Source organism: Pterocles gutturalis, unplaced genomic scaffold (genome assembly GCF_000699245.1).
Source record: "Pterocles gutturalis isolate BGI_N339 unplaced genomic scaffold, ASM69924v1 scaffold1104, whole genome shotgun sequence".
Taxonomy (NCBI): Eukaryota; Metazoa; Chordata; class Aves; order Pterocliformes; family Pteroclidae; genus Pterocles; species Pterocles gutturalis.
In genome coordinates, this window is record NW_010135366.1 from 85,184 (window position 1) to 110,182 (window position 24,999).

Sequence of the window (24,999 nt, forward strand, 5' to 3'; positions counted from 1 at the left end):
CTTTCCTTTCCTGTTCTGAGTTTTCATCCTTCTCTAAATCTGATGTTTCGCTTCAAAACTTCTAGCACTAAGTCGTTAATTCATATTTTAATGTATTTCTTGCAAAAAACTGAAATCCAATGTCTTAATCAGCTGCACCCTTTTGGCTCACAGCTATTTCCTCAACTTTTGATATCTGGCATATAAACCCTGTTAAGACACTTTCTGCTGAGTGAAATACCCAATGCTACATCTGATATTTGACAGGATAATCCCAGTGGTATTTTCCATAGACTCCTTAACTCTCTTGAGCACTAAACAGTTCATGTTTCCTTTTAATAGTGTGGAAATGATTTAATTGATTTTTTTCATTCAGCCTTCTGTCACTGACCTCTTTGTCAGACTTAATTCCTGACGCTACTCCCAAATTGCATTTTCTCTCTTTTTTTTTTTTTTTTTTTTTTTTTTGTGTTTTTCCTTTAGAATGGGGCGAGTGCAGGGAGATGTACACCTGCTGCCTGGGTCAGCCTGGGTCACCACGCACCAAGGACTGTACTCATGTGCATTCATGCTGATAGAGGTGTGTTCTCTGTCTGTTGATGCAGGCACTGAAAGAGAACTCTTGAGTATCTGGCGCTCCAGCGCACAACTTTGTGCATTTTTTACATCTGCTTTTAGTAAGCGAGACTTCTGGGAAGATAGAGTCTTGACAGGAGCCAGGCCTGTGAAGGCTTCGCTGAGGAGGCTGGATCAGTGCAGCTCCCAGCTGATCTGTATCACCAAAACCAGGACACTGGCCCTCTGCAAATTAAGCTGATTAGCTCTCATCTCCTTCTTTTTGCCCACCTGGGGAGATATGGGAGATGGCTTCTTACAGTACCACAGGCTCCTTCTCTGGGCTTTTGCTATCAGCTAACAACGTATGAAGAAGTAGCACCAGCCATGAGCAGATCCTGGGCAGTTAGGTTTTCTCATTATCTTATTGTCATAATCCTCATCGTATTTCTGCCTGATGGTTAACATTTAACTTCAAAGCTAAAGGCTTCCAAGGCTTGTTACTCTGTTTAAAACATGCCTGTTTTGTACACTGTCGATGTTAAGTGCTGAACACTGTGTTCAGGAATATATTCCTCTGAGGTTTGATATCGGAGCCTTGGACTGATTATATTTTGATCCTCTTTTATGTGTTGCATTAGAAAATGATCTTGAAATCCCACAATATAAAGGATTCAAATGTCTGTAAGCAGATGCAAGTAAAGACAGCCTGGAAAGTATTTGTTGTAGGTTCAAACATAGCGCTGTTCAAACACACCAATAGAATGTCACAATGACTTAAGACATATACATTCAAAACCTTTATGTCCAGTAAATCTTGTTTTGTGGGCTTTCATAGGTGAAGTTTGTTTTAAATGGCATTAAATAAAAAACAAAGTTAATGATATGCAAAGCAAAGCCATGAACTAAAATAAAATTATTCCACTAAGTTTCATATCCATAAACATGTACATGTTCATAACTTTTCCCTCTTAATGTATTTTAATTTTTATTGACATACAAAAAAAATTACCAGTAGATATTAGAATTTACTTCCAAGACTTGGAGTTGCCAATTGACCAGAATTAGCCAGCCTGAAAAACTAAATACTTCCCTAACATCTGAGAGTCTGAGTTCAAATCTATCTCAAGTTCTCAGGACATGAACAGGAATATAAAGAAATACCTGTTCAAAACAGGAAATAATTGCTCTCTGTATTTAACTTTTTTAATCTCTCAATTTTGTGTTGCACATAGAGCATACAGCCATATGTATATGACAGTTATTTTTGTTTAAAACCAGTTTGTACATACACTGTTTTTAAAACACAGCAAAATTCAAGCTTAGCAAGAAAATGTTAATGTTTATGCATTATTTAGTCCCAGTATTGCCAAGGAGTCTGCCCACACAGAGTCCCAACAGATGCTAAACAGATAGAAAGGCTGCCAAAAGCTGAAAGCATTGCGTAGTCTCCATCTCAAATTCAGTGTTATTTAAATTCAGGTGTTAATCTCTGCCTAGTTTATTGAAATCTACCAAACTGAGAAAAGGAGATCACATTTTAGTAATGTTTCAGGCTCTCAAAATCTTTTCAAAAATGTATGTTAACTGATTTCCATTAACTTCTAGTTTGTAATGTTCTTTACATTTGGTTGAGTAAGAAAAACCAAATTTAAAAGAAATACTGAAAAGATAATTCTTTGCCTTTGCTTTGTTTATAGAAACATAGTATACTAGCTTATGCGCCAGAGGTCTGTTGAGGCTTCAGAACTCATAGAAGACTTAAGGATGATTAAGATGATAAAATGTGTGTGTCCACATAAAAGAAATATGAAAGATGGATGCATGCTCTGCACCTTCAGTTGACAGTAGTGGGAATGTGCTGGTTTAAATTCACTGAATATACTGATAGTTTAAACTTTTTGTCAAAGACTTAAAAACTGTTTACTGTGCAAAACTGTCACATGAGTAAAGGTGTCTAGGAATGTTAGGACTTTATGTCCTCTAAATAATATATAATTTTTCTGCTTAGCGAACTGTAGAAAACATTTAAAATCTAAGAAGGCTTAATAAAAATTGTCTTTTGCAATCATCCTAAACTGGGATGCAGAAATCGAAATGAAAAATTAATCCTTTATTCATTGTTATAAAGAGAGGGCTAAAACTTGGCACAATTTTTTTTTCTTTTTGCCACTTTCACTTTAGATGGGAAGGTTCCCCCTTTACATGTAGCACCAGTAAAAAAATATACTTCACACCCTCAGGAGCAAGTTATTACCCTCATTGAAACAAAACTTTACTGAGGATACGTTGCCTATTTTACAGAATCACAGAAGGGCTGAGAGGTGTCCTGTCAGGTCCCATGGAAGTGCTCTTGTCTAGTTTCTTTAAATGTAACCTTAATTAATCCTTCGCTACTTCAGCTGTCTTAATTTCTCCATGCTTTCCCACAGGTCTCAGGGGCCTGCAACTCCTGAAGGCTTCCCAGTAAAGAGCAAGGCAAAGAAGGCATTGAGTATCTCAGCCTTCTCCATGCCCTTTGTCACCAGATCCCCTGCCCCACCCAGCAGTGGGTCCATGGTTTTTCCCCAATCTGTCTTTTGGTCCTGATAAACCTGCACTAGTCCTTCCTAGTGCCTTTTACTTTCCTTACTGGATTCAACTCCAGATGGGCTTTTGCTTTCCCTATGCTTTCTAATCCTGTGCTGTTTCTGACAATTTAAAAAGATGTCGAAGCTTTTCCTCTTTAGCTAGTGTCCTACGATCATGGAATGCTGAAATGCAGTTAGTTGAAATAAGAGAATGAGTGTTTCTGAGGATCAACATTCTCCTATTTACGAAAGCAGTTTTTTATCAGCCTCAGTTCCTTTCTGTGAGAAAAGCAATAGTGCTTTGTGAATCCTTGGAGTTCCCATATCATATATAGGAGAAAGCATATTGTAAATTGGGCAAAACTGTCAAGGAGAAATATTTTTCAGAGGGTTCTAGCAAAATGAAAAAGAGAAAATTTAAAGACAAGTCCCCACTTCCTAAATCTCTGTATTATAGTTGCTAGGTGACATCACCTTTAGCAATTGTAGTTAGATATGTAAAATGGTAATGGCAAGTTTCCCTCAAGGGGTTTTGCAGAACATGTCCTGGAAGCAGTAATTTAAGAGGTAATAGAGGTACTTGGCAATTCCTAATGAAAGGAGTAGCTTGAAAATCACACATTTCCAGGCCTTTAGGTGTTGTGTCATGAGGCTCTAGAAACCAAGAGGTTCACTGGAGCATTCTTCCTCATTCATGTTCCTGCAAAGAGAAACGAGCTCCATTGCCTGTCTTGTGGAAATATTATCTGAGAGGCAAGTGCTGAAAGAAACAACAGCGAGTTCAAGCAGTGGTGAATGTAGAACTAGTAGGATTTGTTAGAAGCAACAGGGAACTTGGGCTTCATGGTCTGTTTTGCAAGAATGTGTAAATACTAAAAAATTATTAAAACGAGGTAATGGAACAAGAAGCCAGAATGGTCTCCCCCTGGATTTGGTTTCCTAGCAAATGCAAAACCTGAATTTTATTTCAGGTTTGAAAACCTTTTGATGAACCCTGAGCTTTGAGCACTGCTGGGGTGATTTATGGCTTTGTGATTTCAATCTGTAACAGGCAGAACTTTGCTGGGTTATACTGCAGCTTTGAATTTTTAAGGTTTAAGATGTGAGTCATTAGCTTTTTCAGCCCTTCACTTAAATCTTTTAGCAGATGCAATTTTTCTCACAGCTATTGCTTCAGATGTTTCAAAGAAATAAAAATTAAGCAAAACAAAGCAACCCCACAAACTGCTTAACAGGATTCAAATACAGCCAGTTCTAGTTTCAGTTTAGTTGCCTACTTTAACCAATGTTGTAATTTTCAAATCGCGTGTAGTATTTTTGAGAGAGAACAAAGTTGACAAGATATGAATTTTTTTTACTTAAACTAAGTAGGGGTAACAAGGCTGTGCCTTAAAGAGATTGTAACAGCTTGTTTTTTATCAGGGCCTTGCTGGTTTTAAACAGTGTGCCTGTGAAAAGTTAACATAATGTGCATTTTGCATATTGCTCCTAATTGGAGTCATGCCAAAGCACAGAAAACACGTGAAGCACTGCTTTCATCTCAACGGGAAGGTTTGTCAGTTGTAACAGGAGTTAGCATAACACTGGTTGTAACTGGCATTAGCAGCTGTCTCTGTGATCGTTTGGTAGCACAAAGACCAAAACACATTAATGCTCTTAGTCATTCTTGCCTCCCTCCCAATTAATTTGCAATTATTTACAACAATTCGTAGAAAAGATCAATGAAACATCTTGTAAGTGCATTGCCAATGTGGATACAGATGGCCAAGTGTTACTTTGGCGGTGGTAACTTAAGGACCCATGAGGTGAGTTAGTGAAGGTGCATCCTCAGTTACTGGTATGTTGACAATCAGAGAAGTGTGCCCAGGGCCAGGCTCTGTCACTGAGGCCAGCTGTCCCGGGAAGCTTGTGTCCATGCTAGTAAACTCTCCCAGTCTGTACACAGGGTGGAGGTATGGAACTGCCACCTGAAAATGGACCATGGAGGGTTTTCTTTCAAAAGGATGCCTGGGGATTGCTTGGAAGAGAGCTAGCTGGGCCAGACTAGAACCTTTCCAGGGACCTTTCTAACAATTTAACAACATACACGATATCAGTGCCTGGGAACATTCCCTGGAAGTGTTTAATATATGACTATGGATATAGTCTCAATGTCTTTCATGATGTTGGCAGTGTCTTGCTTTTTATTAACTCAAATAAAAAATTTACAATAGGGAATTCAACATATATTTGCTATGTGAGCATGAATATTCCATATACTCCTGTTTCGCTGTCAACTTGTGTGTGTGGTGAGCACTAATGTCTATTGATAGCCAAATCTTCCCTGACAGTTTGTCAGGAACCTACTCTGCAGTATGAATCTGATGGCCCAATGCAGGCAAGACATTAGATCTGTTTTGGCCTAATGCCAAGGCAGCTGGCAGAAAAAAAAAATGTATTCTACAGAATAAGTACACATCATTCTTGAGTTAGAAACTGCTAGCTGCAGCATCAAGTGTATTTTACAGGAAGTAAATTCAGTTTGTTTTTCAATTTGTATTGCACCACAATAAAAACATTGTATTAATGCAATATTTTGATGGTAGGATGCTTTGATCTTGAAAATGCAGCTATAATTCATGCTTAATGCCAAGCATATGCTTACATAGTGATGGCTTCTCCCACTGAGTCAACAAATTAAAATGTAGTGTTCTTGAGAAATAAGTCTGACTTCCATGTGCAGAGCCAAGCATGTCGCACATGGAGCTTCCTCTGTTCATTATATCCACTTTCTCCTGGAGTCTCTTCTCCTGTAACCATCTGACTGGTGGTGTGATGTATGCAGCAAATATCAGAACCTGTTTTCCCACTTTCTAATTAAAGCAGACATACTTCTGAAGAAAGGTAATCCGGGAGCTGCCTCAGTGTGGTGGTTAAAGACGTACCTCATTGCACGTTTGAATTTCAAATGAAGAATATACTTCTGTCCCTTACCAAATTAGAGGCCTTAATGCCCGTGAAAGCTCATAATACAATGTTATTTATCGCACGTTCATTCCAGGGCACAGTTCTAAAAAGTGTCATTTTCAGATGTTAGTATTGAAACTGTCTTAGTGCCTAAAAAGTCACCATGTTTTCTTTTTCTTTTCTTTTTTTCAGCTGTGGGACCTACTGCAGAAGTTGCAGTTCATCATGACATACATTGCTCCCTGGCAGATTGCCTGGGGATCATCATTCCATGTTTTTGCTCAGCTCTTTGCAATACCTCATATCCTTTATAAATTTAGTTTTCTTTATTCTTAAATTCCTCCTGATGTATGTAATTTATTTACAGTGTTTGAAAAAGGTGCAAAATTCCTAAGTAACTTATTTTAAAATGTGAAAATGTTTGGAGCATCTCCTAAGAAATACAGTTTTCTCTCTTTCTTGGCTGCATGGGTTCTGAAACTGGGAAACTGAACTCTGACTCAAACTGTTCTGTTTATGCCTGCTCACTTCCCACCCAGCCACATTCTGCAGATCACATACTTCTGCGGTCCTCAGCACTGATTTTTGGTGCATCCAAAAAGAAGCGTTGTGACTGACACGTTAGCTCCAACTTGGGTGGACTTTTATGTATGCAGAAGCTAGTTTTGTAAAGTGCCGGGCATATGGCTGACAGCTCTGAACTATTGGTTTCTTTCTCAGTTGCTTCTAGTTGGTATCTCAGATCGAATTCATTTCAGGGATCCATTTTCTTTTGCAACTGAATAAGAATAAATGGGAGTCTTGGACAGAGGGAAGTGGAGATAGAATAACTCCCAGAGGGGAAGCTTTAGATTGTCTATTTATGAAAGGAAAGCACAGTGATCTGTCTGAGCATTTTGAGTGGTTTGAAGCAAACTATTCCAGAATTTGACAACAAAAAATTATTTTCATGTCTGTTGTAGGTGTGAATTGCAGAAGTGTATAAGGTTATTTAGCAATACATTTAAGAACTAAGATTATATTTTAACAGGTTTCCCCTGGTCACAAATATTTTGTGCAGTGATAACTTTACTCCTGGTAAAAGTACCAATTAAGCTTTGCAAACGGGAAAGTAGTTAACTAAGCAGGGTTTAGTTTATTTACACAGTAATTGCTAAAGTGTTCTAGACTAGCTTTCTATTATTTATATTTATAGTATGCTTTGTAAATTCAAATCTGTCTTTTAAGGCAATGTTTCAATTAAGATACTGGTTAAATGCCCAAGTTACTATTCCCACAACAGCAATAACTCTGCCTCTTTGCACAAGATTTTTATTTGTTGTTACCATAACCCCGCAAACAGTAATGATGAATGTATGTTGCAGTTTGCAGAGGCACTAAGGATGCAATTTCTTTGCAGAGTTAATTATTTGTGGCTCTTAATTGCCTAAATCACATCTGCAAAGGGGACATAAATTTTTAAATATTGACATGCCTTTGTGAGCTTTGGCCATAGAGCTCAGTGATATGAGTAGTTCCAGAAGCTTTAATGCATTTGATTCCAGTGTGTGGGGCATGAAGGGCAACGCATGGAGCTTTGCCTGGTGGAGGTTGTGGAACCTCCACAATTAGAGATCTTCAGGAATTTAGATGAATGACTATCAGGAATCATAGAAGTTTAGCTGATCCTGACTTGTGGCTGCTTGATGGACTAGGTGACTCAAAGTCCCTCCTAAACCTGAAAGACCAGGAGCAGGCTTCTGACTTGAGGAGAGATCTGCAACTTCACTTCCCAGTGTTTAAATTAGTAAGATGAGGTTATGTGTTTATAATTATCAGTTCACTGAGAATGTCACTGTGGTTCGTAGTCAAAGGAAGATTTTATCTAATAAATGAACAGTGAGATTTGGAAATAAAGGATTTTGTATTTCAGATTATTCTATTTATGAGAGTTTCTTCTGTAGTTGTTTCAGGTTTACAGCTCTAACATCAGAAAAAGAAGCCCTGTGACACTTGGTTCTCCCATCCTCTAGATGATCCTGTGCCTGGAGTGACCAAACATTTTTGGCCTATAGTAATTGCAATTAGAAATGTGGGTTTTGAGAAACAGAGGATTTGGGCTGCCCTTAATACATAGTTTTGTGCTAGAAGAAGGGGATAGAAGATTTTTAAAATATTTGTTTTGAGGCTGATTTGTATTTAAACAGATTTTTAAATTATAAGAATAAATCCTCAAATACAATGTTCTATTTCATGTTGAAGAGTTTTTAGTTATTTTTTTCTCAAAATTTGATTTGGCCATCTTAAAAAGAAAATCCATTATTCACAAAGAAACAAGTTCTGCTTCTGCACAGTATGACCTAACAAAGATGGTACACAGGAGACCTGGTTTGGGACATGGAGTAAGAAAGTATGCCTGTAAGTTTTTGTTACTACTTTTATAATTTTTACCTAGACATAATTAAAGCATTGGTATTAAAAAAAAAAAAAAAGAATTGCCTAATAAAAGCAAATTGGATACCATAAAATGAAAAACCCCTGATGACAGATAATTGCCCACTGTACAACTACATCTGGTGCTGTTACTTGCTCTCATGACATACTTACATATATAAAACAGTTAAAATCACTCTTCACAAGTCAAATGGGAAATGTCTTCCAATGTACATTTAGTAGAGCATTATGTCTTTTAGCAAAAATAAAACTGTTGCTACTGATTATGTCTCAGACAGAAACAGTTCACAGTGGAGTCCTAAATGTCTTAACTCATGATGGTGGCAATTTTTAAATCAATCATGACATTAGAACTCTCTTTAGAAAACTTGATTTTCTGTCCTTATCTGTCCTCCTTGTTCTCTTTTTGTCTCTTCAGCTCCCATGCCTCCTTCCCTTATCTGACACTTGTAAATACTTGTTCATCTTTCACAGCCAGTGCTGGTTATGACAAGTGTAATGTGACAGTTTAACTTTTTTGATGCACTTGTTTCCTGCTCTCTGCTCTCTGTTGCTTTTTGAACTTAAAACTCTGAGGTCAGCTCATTTTCCAATCTCTCTAATGCACAAAGACACTGTTCCAGACCACTCTCTTTTAATAAGTTTGAGGGATTTGAGAGAGATCTTTTGGCAAATAGTTGTTTGTAGATTTTACAAATTGCTTTGAAAGCATGGCTAGCTAGCCTTTTTATGGGAATATTGTACCACAAAGGATGCTACATGTGTTAAAGTGTTTTTTGTAAAGTCTTGGAAGCTGTGGGGCACACATACAGGATATTACTATAAGAGGGTAAGCTAAAAGACTGTGGCTACTGGGTGCTTTGACCTTAATTTTAGTTTGAGATGCACTTGATCACTGTACTTTGATGGTGGCTCCTTAGTTCATGGATACTTTACTTAGCACCTTCCTCCCAAGGGAGGTGTATGGAAGGACAACTGGTCTCTCATGCCAATTTGAAAACTTTTTCCTTGAGATTTCATGGATGTGGTATGACTTAATGAAGAATTAAAACCTAACATTTTCATTTGCTTGGTTTTTTTAATCATGTCCTTTTTAACTTTCATCTTTTTCAATATCCCTATCCATCTCCTAACTTGCTTTCTAGCAATCTGAAATACGGTGTTACATTTCAAGTAAGCTATGGATTCAGGCATTCATGATGATGTTTATGTGTGATATTTACTGTTCCCCATCTCACCTTCTCATTTCATATATATTTCAAAAAGTATGAAATGTTGAGCATTTTTTACCTTTCACTCAGCGTGGTATATTAAGTTGTCAGTAAGAATTAACATGAAAGCATAATTTTAAGTCAGCAGGCTGGATTATAGAGGCATAGTTGTTTCTCCACATACTAAATCACTCAAAAATAAACAGAAACTCACAGAATGGAACACTAGACGCATTGGGAGCAAGATTCCAGTGCAGAGAATGAAGAACTTCCAAGAAAGTGATCTTTTGGGGAGGTTTGTGTTTTAAACTCTGTGTCAGACTCTGGAAAGGCACTTTGTGTTATAGGAGGTACACTAGGTAGCTGGAGGAGGGCACTTACGCTCTGCCTACGCTCAGGATCTGTCCTCGGGCAGAGATTAGACAGGGTCACCCTGCTGGTAACATGCTCTGTTCAGGCATGTCCCCTCCGTTACAACTGTGTAGCACTGAAGAGACACCGATTACATGCTGGCAATTGGCAATTTGGCACTGCTGGCCTTCGTTTCCTTTCCCTACTACCTCTTTGGTAAAATAAATAACAACAAAAAAGTGAAAATAAATAGTTGAAAGCGCTGCTTCAACAGTGGTTTAAAAGTATAATGAAATCATTTGTGTTACCTTAACTTGCAATTTTCAGACTCTGCTATGCTTTTTTTTCAAACTCTGGCCACTTCAGTCTTTTCTACCCCACTGAGTCCATTTCTTGGTAGCGTCATCTTTATCGCATCATACGCAAGACCGATCAAGTTCTGGGAGAAAAACTACAAGTAAGACTATTCAAACATTTTCTGCTCTTGTTATTTGTAAAAGTCTTTATTTCATTGGTTTCATTTCTGGAGGTATTTTTCTTCTGAAGATAATCCTTAAATTGTTGTAGGGCATGAGAGGTTAATCTTTCAGTCTTGATTCTGATGTTTTACTATTTCATGGTTATTTGGTTATTTCTGAAAATGTATTTAAACAATTATCAATATGTTACAGATGAGGTGTCATGTTGCATTTGTTGTACAGACATACAGTAACAAAGCTGTGAAAAAAAAAAATGAGTAGAACTCCCAGTTGTCAGCCTTTTTTTCTTGCTAGGTAGTGACAGGAACTAAATCTGTGAAGCCTTTGGCACTGGAAGTCAGGCTGCATTAATATATTTTATACCAGCCTGATTAAATGTTACCGTTTGAGATGTGGCAGGTAACTCTCGTAGAGAAGTGATGAGGAGTGCATTGCCATTACCTGCTACATCTGATCTTGGAGTTTGACTTAAGAACTGGTTGGTTTTGTCAGATTTTAGCTGCCATTCATTCAGTTTGACAAGGATGCAAATGCAGAATATTGAAAAGATTGAATAAAGAGCTTCTGCTCCTTCTACCCAGTAGGACTTGAAAGCTCTTGGTAACTGGGATCTAATGGGCTCCCAACAAGAGTACTGGAGACAGGGAAACGCTTCCCTTTCCAGATGGAGGTAGTTTTTGCAAGGAATAAATGAGTGGTCTGCAATTTCAGGGCTGGATTCAGTGACTAAGGGACGTGTCCCTTGAGTCCTGTGCTCCAAGCAGTGTGTGAGCTCTTTGCCCCCTACTGACATGTATAACCAGGCTCAGAGTAACTTATTGCAGCTGCAGAACAGCGGTTTGATTCACAGAGTTGAAAATTGTATTGGCCAAATCAGGACTTGGCCAGACCGGTGAGAAGTGCTGTACACGTACCACACCTCTTGTTTCGGTGCCGCTGATGTATCTGAGCATGTGAAGAGAATTCAAAACTAGACATTACAGTGATTGATTTTTCAATCTTTTAGGGGGAAGGGTCTGATTAGTTTGAAGAGTTTTATTTTGGTTGGGTTTATTTTACTTTGGGTTGGACTTTGATGATCCTTGAGGTCTTTTCCAACCGTAATGATTCTATAATTTTATGATTTTGGTTGATTTTGACTTGTGTGAGTGAGTGAATATGTACTCATCTGTAAAGAAATTACTCAGTTAAAGCCAAGTCACATAAAGAGGCTTTGTATTTGTTTCTGAATATGATGAGATTTGTGGAAACTTTTGATGGGAGCTGAGTTTTGTACTCTGGGGCCAGATCTTAACAAAATTCTCTCACTCGTCTTTTTTTTTTTGTGGGTGAACAGGTTCATTATTTCATAGGAGTGAAGTTGAAGGGAGTCATGGAAAGGCAGGAGGCTACCACTAATACCACAGACAGCTTTCCGTTTTTGGATGAAACTTTGAACAATATTAAGTAGGAACTGAAGATTTTAACATCTACATTTTACTTAAACCAGAGCATTCTGAAGGCATATGGCTTCTTTTCTAGGTACCTGTTAGAGCATCAAACTCAGTTGTAGGCACATCACTTCCATGTAGCTAAGTTAGTGTAGAAACTGTAGGTTATTGTAGATGGAAATAGAGGGGACCATTTTGACTTGCTTTTGGGACAAGGTGAATAGATGATATTCAAAGGAAATTTCAAAAGATGGTTGATCCTTTATACTTAAATAAGTGTGTGTGTGTCTTGTTTTCATCAGTACTGACCATCTGTGACTCCCACTAAGGAAAGTGAAGAAGTTGATGCTAATAATTTTTGAAAGGAAAGCTAATTATTTTACCCATAAACTGTAAAACCCCAAGTGCAAAAAGCCTAACCCATTTAATACTTTAAACCACCACTACTTGTCCTTTCAAAATAAGCAGTAACTACAACTTCATCTTTGACATGAATGCTTAAGCTAGACTCCTTGTGAAAAGATCATGCCTTGCTTTTTGTTAGAGATTCTAGTGTATCTTTTGTGATCTTCTCACTTAAAACATAAAAACTACAACCTTGCCTGTCAAAAACCTTTCAGAAGTAGGAAACAGTTTTATAGAAGCTTAAGATAGTCATCAAAGTGAAGTAAATGTTTGTCTGAACCTGTGGCATCTCACAATACACACATGTAATGACTCCTCCTAAATTTGAATTCATTTTGTTTCTAGCACTTCTGATTCTCCTTTGCCTCACTTCCATTTCAGTATTTCATTGCTCACATGAGGAACTGACCAGAGTGAGCAAGCATTGGACTGGAAAACTTCTGGTTCATTAAAGGGACACAGTGAAAAGATAGAAAAAGGCAAGGGAAGGGTGTAATTTTGTATTAAGAATAGGGAAATTTTCTACAAAATACTAAATTTAATGAAGTGAGATGGGCCTTGCTTTACTGCTTTAAATCTTGACCCTTCAGCATCTAAAAATTCAAAGGGATGGTATAATTGCTTTCTTTCAGAGCTCTGGAATTAAACAGGATCGGGAGCTTGAGGCAGAGTGGAAAGTTGTCCTGGCTCCTGCACTGACCTGTCGTTGGGCTGCAGTGTCCCACAGCCAGAGGTGCACTGAGTTTTCAGGTGCTGTTGGACAAAACAGAACAAACACATGAGGAAGCTGGTGTATAGGTTTCCTTCTTGGAGTGCATTGACAGTTTTGCCAAGTTCAGCTCAGGGTGTTAATGGAAAGTCACAGGTGCAGTACAGTGCAGTGTGAGCTACGCTCATACAAAGCAGCAGCTCTGGCAGATTTTTTGCTATTTCCATACTCATTGCCTGTTGACGGGAACTTTTGCCCAGGGGAAAGCTACCTTCAGTGTGCTTTATATAGCTTTTTTGTTTTGTCTGCTTTGCATACTCATTTTCAAATGCTTCCTTGCTCTATTGATGACTACGTTAAATTGTCACATTTATATTAACTACACAAAAACTCATTTCTGTTTATAAGAAGTTAGAGGGAGTCAGTCTGAAGGTTATATTTTTTGTAATGTAAACTCTTAATAGGACTAACTGAAAACAATTTCACAAGCAGTCTAGATATCAAAATGTCATGGTTTTGTTTTTCTTATGTTGCTTTCTTAGAGTGTCATTTCTGTTCATCAGTATATGCACACTTCACTGCTGTCAAGCAAACTTCTTGTTTTTTTCCTTTGGTTCACTTAAGGAAAACTTATTTTTGCATTTCATTTGTGCCAACAGTGTGAAATTAGATGAGGAAAAACCACCCAGTTCATTTTTGATAAAGTGAATCCAAAGTTGAAGCTCTGGACATCTGCAAGTAGAGAGTACCACATTTGTTAATAGAGCTGGGCTATTAGGCCAGTTGTCCGAGTGGTAGGCAACTGCGACATCTGTTCCTTAAGGTGTTGGTTTGGTTGTCTCTACCTGGTGTTTCCTGAGTGCACACATACACATCTTACATTTCTAGTGTTTCTTTTAGTCCCACTTTTTCTTCTGTCTAAAGAGGAGCTTGATTCCTCAGGTTTCTGCCTGGGCATCTGCCAGTCTACATGATGTGAGCTGGAGCTGAAAGTCTTAGAGAATTAAGATGATGGCTTGTTTGTTTTTCAAAGAGATGGAGGAATTCAAGCGGGTAGAAAAAAGAAAAAAAATAATATTCATTTTGACAGTAAGCAAACTGTGAAATTCCTAGCAAGCTCTTCAAAATTCAGGTATCATACTGTGCCTGTTTGTGCTCTTGTGGTGTGTGCGCAGAGCATGGGTGTTCTTCCCGCTGTCAGCAGATGCTGTTTGTTTATAGGGTGCGCTTTGGTACTTGCTGTGTGCAGAGTCTAGTACACCAATACATCACCGAGGTCAGGGATCTTTTGGGGAGAAATGGAAGGGTGAATTGAAGAAGAAGAAGAAAAAAAGGCAATAAGGAAGGCAATTAAGAAAGAACAACTTTTCACGCAACCTCTTTTTTACAGCTTTTGCTGCCATTGTTGAGAAGAGAGGTGTGTAAAATCAGAAAGCTGGTCTGTGCTCATGAGCTGGTTATGTTGTGGGAGTCCAGCTATGAGAATTTTTCTCTGTTTTAAAGAAAAAAAGTTTGATGCAACACTGGCTTTGTCCTGACATTAGCCTGAGTCCTGCTTCCCAGTTTGAAGAATCCTGGTTTAGTCTTTATTTTCACAGCTGTTGGAATGATTAGGCTGTAGATGTCAGAGAGAGAAAAGGAAATAGCAGTAAATCTTGTTTAATGTATAGGCACTTTAAAGCATAAAGTGTTTGCTCAAATGCTTTTGTTCCATTCCTCTGGTTTGCTTTTTTTCTTAAATACTTTGTCACACTGCAGCCTGACTCTGTCCCCCTCCTCCCTTCCTCTTATCTTGCTTTATATCTTGGATATGGCGATGGACAGAACAGAGTAGGAAGCTTACTTTCATCCCCCAGTGGGTCTAACCGCTGGATCACATCGAGCAGCCTGTTCTCCACTGCAGCTGTGACTTGTCCCTGCAAACAGCAAACTGCCACCAGAAATCTGGAGATTTCACTGCCTACAAGCTGCTTGTCTCTCTCCCGCTCCTTGTTTCTGTTCTTTATTGGTCATCTGGTTCAGTGCCTATTTTTGGGTAAGGCACAGCTTGCATTTGCTTTGAAGGGGTTCGAGTGAATTACTATGTGGTGTAACTGAATTAGTTGGGTATCTCTAAAGAGGCTGTGATTAAATTGCCAGTTATCTCAGAATGGCATTACAGAATACCACTCAGTGTTTGAGAATATATGAGCAAGCCTTTCTTTTCTCCATCTTTTTAAAAAGTGTATCACTGTGTTATTGTTCCGGTCATTGTGGTCTGGAAAACAGCCACCTGTAAGGTTAATACAGCTGGGAACAAGGGGTGAGGAAAACCTGCCCTGCCTCAGATCTAGTGCAGCCAGCATTTTCTTTTCTCCGCCTGGCTCACTTAATCTGCCCATCGTGGACCACCTGCAGGTGGAATGGGAAGAGTTTTCCCAGTGTAGACACAATTAGGTTTGACCCACATTATGCACATGTGTGGGAAAAGTGGTTGTGAAATGTACCCATCTGCTCCCTCCCTCTTTCCCATAAAATAATAGGCCTTCGACTTCCAAATGCTTATTTTTTAATGCACCCTAGTGCATCTGTTTTCCCTGTGAGCCTGCTCATCTGTTACAGCTGCTAAAACCCCTGCTCCAAACACAAAATGTCATTCAACCATAACTGTCCATGGGCCTTGTTTGGGAGCTGCATGTTCAGACCTTTCAAGTTCTCCTTCTTAGGGCTGCATTTTTTTTTTTTCAGTCATTTCTTGCTATGTTGTTTGATTTTTCACATGTTCTTAGACCTCCATAGTGGTGATGTTTACAGAGGAACAACTGCAGCAGATGTTTATAGTTCAGTAATGCCTTGGACATTGATTTATCATTAATACTTTAAAGAAAGTTATATTAACCTCTGAAGTCAACATTTATAGTATAACCTAAGCATAGGAGAACCTTTTTCCCCCCTAATCAACAAGAGTTAGTGTTTGCCTTATTTCATCAAATATTACTTCAGAAATGTTGTGTTCTGACTGCTGTCACTGCCTGCTCTCCTTACTTAGGGTTCCAGCTTTTCTGGATACTTCTAGCCACCTGGCACAAAAGCCAAATTGCAGCCATGAGTTTTACTGTTCATCGGAATCATTTTCATTTCTTCTAAACTGTTTTTCTTCCTCTGCTAATTTTTGTGTTTCTCTCTGGCTGCTTCTATTTCTATGCTATTTTTTATGAACTGACCAGAAAGAAGCACTATATTCCAGTTGCACAGCTTCACTCTAGAGTGTACTGAGGTTCTAGTTCCTTTGTTATCAGCTGTTACTCAGTTTTATGAATGCTAGCCCCTTTGATGACCATGGCTCTTTTAAGAGAGATCTTCACTGAATTGGCCTCAGGGTTCCTCCAGGCTTTTATTGAGTGTTAAGTTAATTTAGAATTTGGAAAAATAGTATAAATAAGTATCAGCATGTAAATAAAACCAAAATGGGTGCTTATTAGTACCTGGGACTTAAAAGTGAAAACAAATAGGATCAATGAATGATTTTTTTAGTCTGACTTTTTGGTGTGTTGTCTTTAAATCAGAAGGGCAGTCTGGTCATGTTCACAAAGCATGTGGAATTTGGTGAGAGTCTTTCTGGAGACTTCAAAGGGATTTAGATCCTTGAGCATCCAGCCTAGACTGGTACTAAGGGCTGCTTAGGCCTGGCTCAGGTGTCCTAGTGTACAGCGTTCCAAAAAAACTGGTTGGCAGTGATACAAAAGCTGAAATGCTAGCAAGTTGCTGCTATTTTTCCTTTATTACTCTTCTAACTGGCAGATTTCCCAATCAAGGTTATTTTTTTTGCTCCTCTGTTGAAACAATGAGTATAAGCTGGTCTTTGGGAAGTTGTGCCCTGTTCTTCAGGTGCATGTGTGGCCACGGCTCTGGCATGGGGGGAGACAGTAGAGAAAACCAAAACACTTCAAGCACAAGGAACATCTTTGTCTACATTTCAGCCTTAGTTCTTTATGAGCCCTCTGAAGTTACATGCCATTCATTAGACTTACTCATCTGTCTTCTCAAGACCCTTCCCCGTCTCCTCCCTGCTGTAGCGCCTACCTGCTATACATCTGCTATACGTCTTCACATTGCACACCACCAGTACTGCCCATAGACTTGCACTTGCAACACTTGCCTGGTTTAGGAGTCTTTAATCCCTTTCGGCAGGTGTGTAGGGCTTTGAGGGGTGACAAAGCCACAGCATTCAGGTGTGGGAGGTGTTGCTTCAGTTAAAGCCCCAGGCTAAAGGAAATGACAGTCCCCTAAGCATCTGGAGCTGTGATCTCCCCTGGAGTAAGTGATCCGATGTGCATGTGTGCCCCTTTGGTCACTTGCTGTGGCATGGAGGTACGCACATCTCTCCAACCCAGCCCTCACCTCATTGCTCGACTCCATGTGTGGAGTCACACTGAACTGGGAAAATGTGAGGGCTGTCTGGGAAAGGATGGGCGAGGAAAACCAGACACTTTAAATCAAATAGATCTGGTATTAAAATAAGTGTTTACTGAGTTTCACACTCAAGGGAGAGTATACAAAATTTGAAGTTGTATGTTAACTGTTTAGCAGTATCTCTTTAACTGGTGACATCTCCTCTTCTCAAATTTTGCCCCTGGCAGTCAATAAAACAATTTGAGGCTAATTGAATAGGAGCCATATGTGTGATAATTAATTGAGAGTGCATTCTGATTCAGTGCTCTGTAGTTCCCTGCCGAGTTAAAGTTGCATTCACAATTCCAATTCACTGAATCATTCTAAGAGGACAGGATAAAGACAGAAGGGAGGCATCAGAGAGGGAATGCATGCTGAGGCCAGGCTAGAACACAAGCAGAGATCAAAACCACAAGCGGGATAAATGAAAAGGGAAAGGAATGAGCAGAAAAGGAAAAAGCTTGCAGTGAAAAATCTGAGAGGATAATGTAACAGACATTGATAAGCAGGAACTCGGACCTATAGAGGAAAATAAATCATGGGCATGATAGAAGAAGACTTTTTTAAAGATACTTGGAAAGGAAGGCAGCAACAGGACATAAAGAGTAAGATTAGATTGGACTCATAGATCAGAAATAGGAAGTATGTAATATTTTAAAGCCTTGTATGGATATACAGTGGCACTAAAATTTTATAAGCTGTTTGCCTAGTACTTAGCTTCTAAATTATGTAAATCTACTGAGATCAAGTAAACTCAGGAAATTTCTGTCATGTTGAGTATTAGAAACCTGTTGAAATGGATTAACTGAATTTCCATAAGAATTAGTGTTCTCAGCAAGCATTCATCCCATTCACTTGGATAATGTAGATCACCTCCTGTTTTAGATTTAGATTGCCCTGAATCAGACATTTAGGGGCAAGCTGGGGTTTGGAACACTGAACTCAATCAAACCTTCCGTTCAAGAAGATGCTTACTTAAGCAACTTCTGTCAAGATGTGAAGACAGGGGAAAAGCTGAGATCACAGTGGAGACATTCAACAAGTATAACCGTTCTAACTAGGTAATACCTAAGTTGTGTACAGATAGTAGCAGGGAATAATTCATGCTACACGTTGCTCAAATCCTGGTTGTCTCCTGATGTGCAAGGGTATGTACGGGACGCAAATTGACTTGGGTCTTACAAGAGCAAAATGTAAAATGTCTCTTCTTTTTGAGATAACGCAAAATGCAGAATTATGTCACCACTGCTACTGAGAATTGTCTTTGAAACTTTGTGCTAGTTGGGACTAGGTAAATACTGGATGAATGCTAGAGGGCTGTTGGGTTGGGTTTTTTTTAAATCCTTTGACTAGTAGTGTTTGCTCTCAAAATACCAGAGATTTTTTCAGTCTGAAGAGTACTCTAGAGACTACCATAACAACTGCTGTAGATTATTAGCACTCTCAACAGTCCTTGCAATTAAGGAAACAGAGGTATTAAAAGTTATCCTTGTTTTAGATTGGATTTTGTGCAACTGCACAGTAGCAGTAAGATTTTTTTTCTTGTTCTTCAGTGCAGTGTCACTGATGCTGCACTTGCAGGTTTACGACACTGGAATGGCTTGCTTAGCTTCTGTTTTGCCTCCTTTCATCTGTTGTTGAGAAATATGTGTATGGAAAACCCCGTAGTGATTTAAACAAGTATTTCTGCTGTAGGTTTTCTTTATAGGACATAATTCACCAGTCTTTGTCTTATTCTCGTATTTCCTCCTACATTCTTGCCATCTCTAACTCCTGATTTTATTTTTAAGCAGTCACCTTTAGTCTAAAAGTGACAATTAAGATATCTTAAGTGTATGTTATTTCAATATTGCACACTGAAAAACCATAAGAGCACTTTGTTATCAGCAATAAAGAATATTAAGAATGAATTCTGAAATGCCTGGCTGTCCTTTCCTCCTCTTACGATGTTTAAACAACGTGCATCTCTCTGTGCGGAGTAAAGGAGGTAAACATCTTGACCTCACTTGCTGAAGCAGGTCCCAGCATTCTGGTAATTTTTTTTGCTGTCTGATCTTGCCCTCTTTTTTCTGGTGCAAACTTCACCAGAACATTTCTCATCAACTCCTTTCTGCTCTCCAGGTCCTTACAGGTTCTCAGGCTTCTGTGTCAGGGTCCGAGCCCTTTTTGCACTGACAAAAGAGTGAGCACAAACATCTCTATGAAGTTGGCATAATCCTTCCACTTGTAAAGCTGCTTGTATTTCTTAGGATAAGAAATACATATCATAACTAAATGCTTTTTAAAAGAAAGCATACTCAGAGAAGGGGAAAGAAATTAAGTAGCAAGGTAGACAAATAAGGCAAAAGCGGGGATATTGATGACATTTTGGTAAAGCATTAGCAAATATTTTAAAGTACACCGATGTTTAAATGGCCTGGTTTACAAATAAGCGGTGAATTCCTGAGCTAAAACTTTAAATGTCGGAGCACTTAGGTGGGCTGTTTAATCCATGCTTGGGCACTCAGCTTTTGATCTCAAATTCACACCTCTCATTTGCATCCCTGTTGCTGTTGGAGCACAGAAACCTCATCTTCAGGAAAGGTGTGAGAATATGCCAAATTAATGTGCTCAGTAGTATCTTGGCAAATGACCACAATTATGGTTTTTACACCTACTTAAAAACAAAAACGAACAAAAAACCCCACCAAACAAACCACACACCAAAAAAAAAAAACAAAAAAAAAAAAAAAAACCAAACACAAGAATCTCTCAGAATTAATTATAAAAACCTCTTTAAGAAAGTAAAGAAACCCTAAGAACAGGAAACATTATCAACAATAAGATCCTCCTATGTTTTAAAAGGATCCTTCAACAGTGCTGTCTTTAACAGCTGGAACTTTTTATACCTTAGCCCTCCCCCAGTTTCCTAGCATGGAATCAAAGCCACTTTTTATTATTGTTAGATGAACCACTGGAGCATTCGGGGAAGGAGGGGAGGAAGAAATTACAAAAAATAAAAATCAGAGTGAGTGATCAGGAAGGAGAAGTTGCTTTCATTTTTAAGGGATCTTTCTTTATTAACATGAGTTAAACCTAAGGCAGATCTTCCATGCAGCTGCCCTGAAAACCTGGACATGGTTATGCACGAAGGGGCTGTCAGCCTTGGCTGTTATAATCGCACTGAAATCATTCTGTTTTTTAGATGAAATTGATTTAAAACTACTTGGGCATCCTCACACTTCCAATTAGTACCATCGGTTTTGCCTCTGGTGTCCTTCAAATATTCATGGTTGCCTGGTTGTTCTGCCATCTCCTCATTCTCCCTCCTCCCTCACTGTCATAGCCTACTACTACTACTGTTTTTAATGCTGAGCCTTGTGTTTATAGTGCCAGCAGTGTAAGACATTCACATGGAAATGCTGAGGATTTTTTTTGCCAGACTCCTATGAATAATCATAGGGCTGCAGCATAGTAAACTTTCTCTCTTTTAGATTTGCCTGTTAGATGTGATGGGAAGATGGATTAAAATTCATTGGGACACAGACAAAGAAAAACTTTGGATCTACCCTAGAAAAGCATCTCTTGCATCCCCCAGAGGGGAACTGCTTCTCTTTGTTTTGCTCTCTCTTAAAGCAGAGATCCCTTTCTTCACAGCAACTTGAATTTATGTTTCGGGGCAAAACCCAGCAACATTAAGGCAGATAGAACAGCTGCAATTTTACAATTTTATTTTCATCTTCTGGAAATAAGCACAGCAATGGTCGTGGGGTTTTTTTGTTTGTTTGGTTGAGGGTTTTTTTTGTCTCTTCTATTTGACCGATTCTTACTGTCTGCTGTGTGTTCCCCAGGCTGCCTGAATCCCCCTCGGTCTTTTTTCTACCTTTTGAAGGAAATTGAGAGAGTAAAGTGGAAGAAGAAAGTTCGTCCAGGTTGAAAAATGTGGCAGTATTTTTGGACAAGGAAAGGGAAGGAAGTGATTTCATCCTTTAGCCAAGGGAAGCGGTAGTTGTAATGGCATGAACAGTGCTATGCAGACCAGGGGATTATTTTAGTGCCCACGTGAATGCTGAATTAAAGGAGTGTGAGATAGACGTTTCAGGAATGAAGCATAGTGTTGACTTTAAAATTTCTGAAGATTTAGCTGAAGATGTTCAAACACAATCACTTGCTCTCTAGGGCAAGTGCCAAAGCACCTGCACTTGGTTTGCGCAGAATAATGCAATTCCTAAAGAAATCCAATTACTGAGATAATTACCACCTTGGGTGAGTGGTAACAACCAAATTTAAACCAAGAGGCCTCTGGAGGAAAGCCCAAATCACCCACTAGTCTCAGAAGTTCACTTTGAGAGGTCGTAGTTGACAGTGGAAAGCCCAGGAGTAAAGGCGTTGCTGGTTTGATTGTTAGGTGCAGTGTACTCTAGTTTGATGCTATGCAAATTCCCATTGCCTTCAAAAAGGTACAAACGTAGCTTTGGTTACTAATAATTGTGGAAGATTTTTAAAGTAAAAAATGGATTGTCTGACTGAATTTATTAAGCTAAACTGAATTTCAGGACAGAAGTTTGCTTTACAAACTGTCTATATTACCCTTGGTCTTAAAAAAAAATAAATCAATGATGCTTCAGAATATCTGTATGAAGATTTTTCTGGTAGTGTCTGAAAAGGTAAATCCTTTCTTGTCTCATGTCCTGAGGCCCATGTTTTAGCTGATTAAGCAATTGTTACTGTGCTAGGAATGGAGGATAAAGCTGATGAAATCTGGTTTTGTTTTGTTTGGGAGAGCTGTTCTGTTTCCTTCCCTTCTTCCCAGTTATGCTGCATTATCTGTCTCAGAGTGTCCTGAAGCGCTTGTGATTTTCCCTGATTGTTTTATGCATCTTTCTCTCAAAGGGAAAGAAAAGAAAAAAAAAAAGGGAAAGAAGTGGAGCCAGAGCTGCATGCTGGGCAAAAGGATTCCTCCTTATTATAGATAAGAATTTTTTAAGTATTGCTTGATTTGTATGGGTCTCAATATGCCTCAAGAACAGAAATGCTTTAGAGGTTGGTAAAAAATTGGAGTAAAGAATAGTATTGACTTGTACCTCATACTGCCACACTGATTTCAGAGGGACTGAAAGTTAATAAGAAGTCTGATAATCTTAAAACACATGCATTTGCAAATCAGCTGCATTTCTCTGCTGACAATAGAAAATTGATTGAATTCCATCACCTAATCTTTATGCTTACTCTTGCACATGTTGCAATTGCAGGTGGATGTATATTAGGGTAGAAGAATTCTGACAACCTTTTTGAAGCAAAATCATTCTTTATATTCTGAACTGCTTCGAAGGCCCTCCCCCACCCCGTTGCCTTTTTCTGTTGCATAGGAAATGAAAATTGCAGTTACAATAAGCTGAGACAACCAGAGGCAGGAAGATAAATAATACATCAAATAAAATGGTAATCTATGTAGATAATGTACTAATAACTAATTACAAATAATTCTAATTAAGGCTCATATTCTCTCCAGCTGTATTTCTTGCAAAGTAAAGAACATGCCTTTTTAAATAAGAAATCAGTTGTTGGTAAGGAGTAGAAGTAAAGCAATTCTATTCCTCTTCTGTCCACTGCATGGAAGCCTGCGTGCAATTTTTCTGTTGGTTGGGTTTTCACAGCTTTTAGGGGGAGGCTGTAGAGGGTGGATGAAAAAGCTTTCTAACATTAGGGACATCGATGGCATCCTTCTCCCAGCTGGCTTCAGCATGAGCTTACAGCTTCACCTCAGAAACTTCCAACCTTTTAAATAACTTGTATATTACACACAAAATCTGGGGAGCCAGTACTGCGATGAGAATATACAGACTCCCAGAGAGTCTCTGCTCTGTGTCAAAAACAACATTACCCTGAGTTTATACCATCAATGTTATTTAAGCTGTTTGAAAGCCTCCCATATAGCTTATACTCTCTTTGCCGCAGTCTTCCTTGGAGTGTGTCTTAAGTTCTCCTAGTGAGTAGCTAAATCCAGGCGGCCAGCCGTCAGCCCATTCCCAATCTCCACTGTGCTCAGTGCTCCACCCCATTGAGCCAGACCCCAGCTGGTCCCACCTGGCCCTGCCCCACTCATCCCAGTTTGGCAAAGGACATGATGAGGACTGTGCCTGGGTGTCTCCCTTGGCTCCCGTGCCAGGAGAGATGGTGCCTTGACACTTTTCCCCTGTGTTTGCAGAGTGGTGAAGAGATGAGACTCTCACCACTGTCACATGTAACCTTATGCTGACTGTGGTTTAGGGCAAACAGCTTTGTCTTTCCCCGTTTTAAAATTTCTGTTAGCCAGGCTTTCACTTGTACCCTGAAGGCTTGGGAGACGCTTTGGTCTTCTGGTGTTGAATATCCCTAGTCACTGCAACAACCACTCCCTTGTGATGGACACATGCTTGCCCACAGTGATTTGCTAATTCCTTTTTTTCAGACTTTGTTAGTGTCTTTTGTTATAGGTAGGAATAAAAGCTCAGCCCAATCTACCTTTTGGTTGTTTTCTGTTCTGTGACCGTTTTTCCCATGGTATTTATATTCCACTGCTACAATGAAAGTACTGAGCAGAGGATACGTCATCCGTAAGGGAGACAGTGTTACTGTCTGTATGGAATAAGACCCTGTAATTTACTCTTTTTCAAGTGGTAAGAGTGACCAGAGACTCTCGTTGCTGGCTAGCTAAATATGAAACTAAGTAAAGTGATTTCTTTGTTGTTGTTTTTCTATAGATATTATACACCCACAGAAAAATTTTCACACAAAGAAAACCCCTTGAGTCCAGCTGTTTCCCTTAAGGCTTAGAAGGGAGGAAAGGCTGATTTAATATTCTTTCTGTTCACTGTTTTGGTGGTACCTGGCTGATGTGCTTCTGGAGCCAGTTCAATTATTTAAGTGTCTAGTGTTGTGTATTATCGCAGATGCCAAATTCTGAATAGACTCTGCCCCAAAAGAAGGAAAATGGGGAAGAAAGAGTTTGAGGAAAAGGGGGAGGGGACAGGCACGTTTGTTTCGTGTTCTCATAAGCTACAATGTCAATACCAATACTGAACTGAACTAACTGTGTACGCCTACTTGGAGTAAACCAATGAATGGTTTAGAGTGTGAACTGTGTAATGATATAAACACAGAATGCAAAGATATGTTAAAAAGAAAATGAAAACGTGTGTTTTGGGAAAATCTTCTTTTTCAAAAAAAATATTGGCTGTACAGCATGTCTTTATTTCCAGCACCAAAAGATCGGACCATTCCAACACCAGACTGGCAATTCAGATCGAAAAGGATGCAGGTATGGCATAGAGTTTGGGTGTTTCACTTGATTTGCAAAATGTGATGTATTTACATGGTCAAGGCTTTGCCTGGAAAGCTAAAGAGATGCAAAGGTTTTAAATGTTGTGTGAAAAAAACCAGTGTTTTAAGTGTAGCAGAGCACCAGTTTTAGTTGTGTGTCTTGATAAGTAAGTTCACTTTCCAGTTACATGTAGCTGATCAGGTGGCTGCTTGGCTGTG

The 24,999-nt window shown here is 39.0% G+C and overlaps 1 protein-coding gene across 1 annotated transcript in view; it reads left to right on the top strand.

The window, feature by feature from the left end:
- Positions 1 to 24,999, top strand: part of PCNXL2 (pecanex-like 2 (Drosophila)) — a gene marked incomplete at its 5' end in the record, with an annotated part of 141,373 nt that overhangs the window by 79,159 nt on the left and 37,215 nt on the right. The window contains 3 exons of the mRNA XM_010081844.1: positions 6,243 to 6,353; positions 10,375 to 10,502; positions 24,720 to 24,778. Of these exons, the coding sequence (XP_010080146.1) occupies positions 6,243 to 6,353; positions 10,375 to 10,502; positions 24,720 to 24,778 (298 nt within the window). The remainder of the gene's footprint in view (positions 1 to 6,242; positions 6,354 to 10,374; positions 10,503 to 24,719; positions 24,779 to 24,999) is intronic.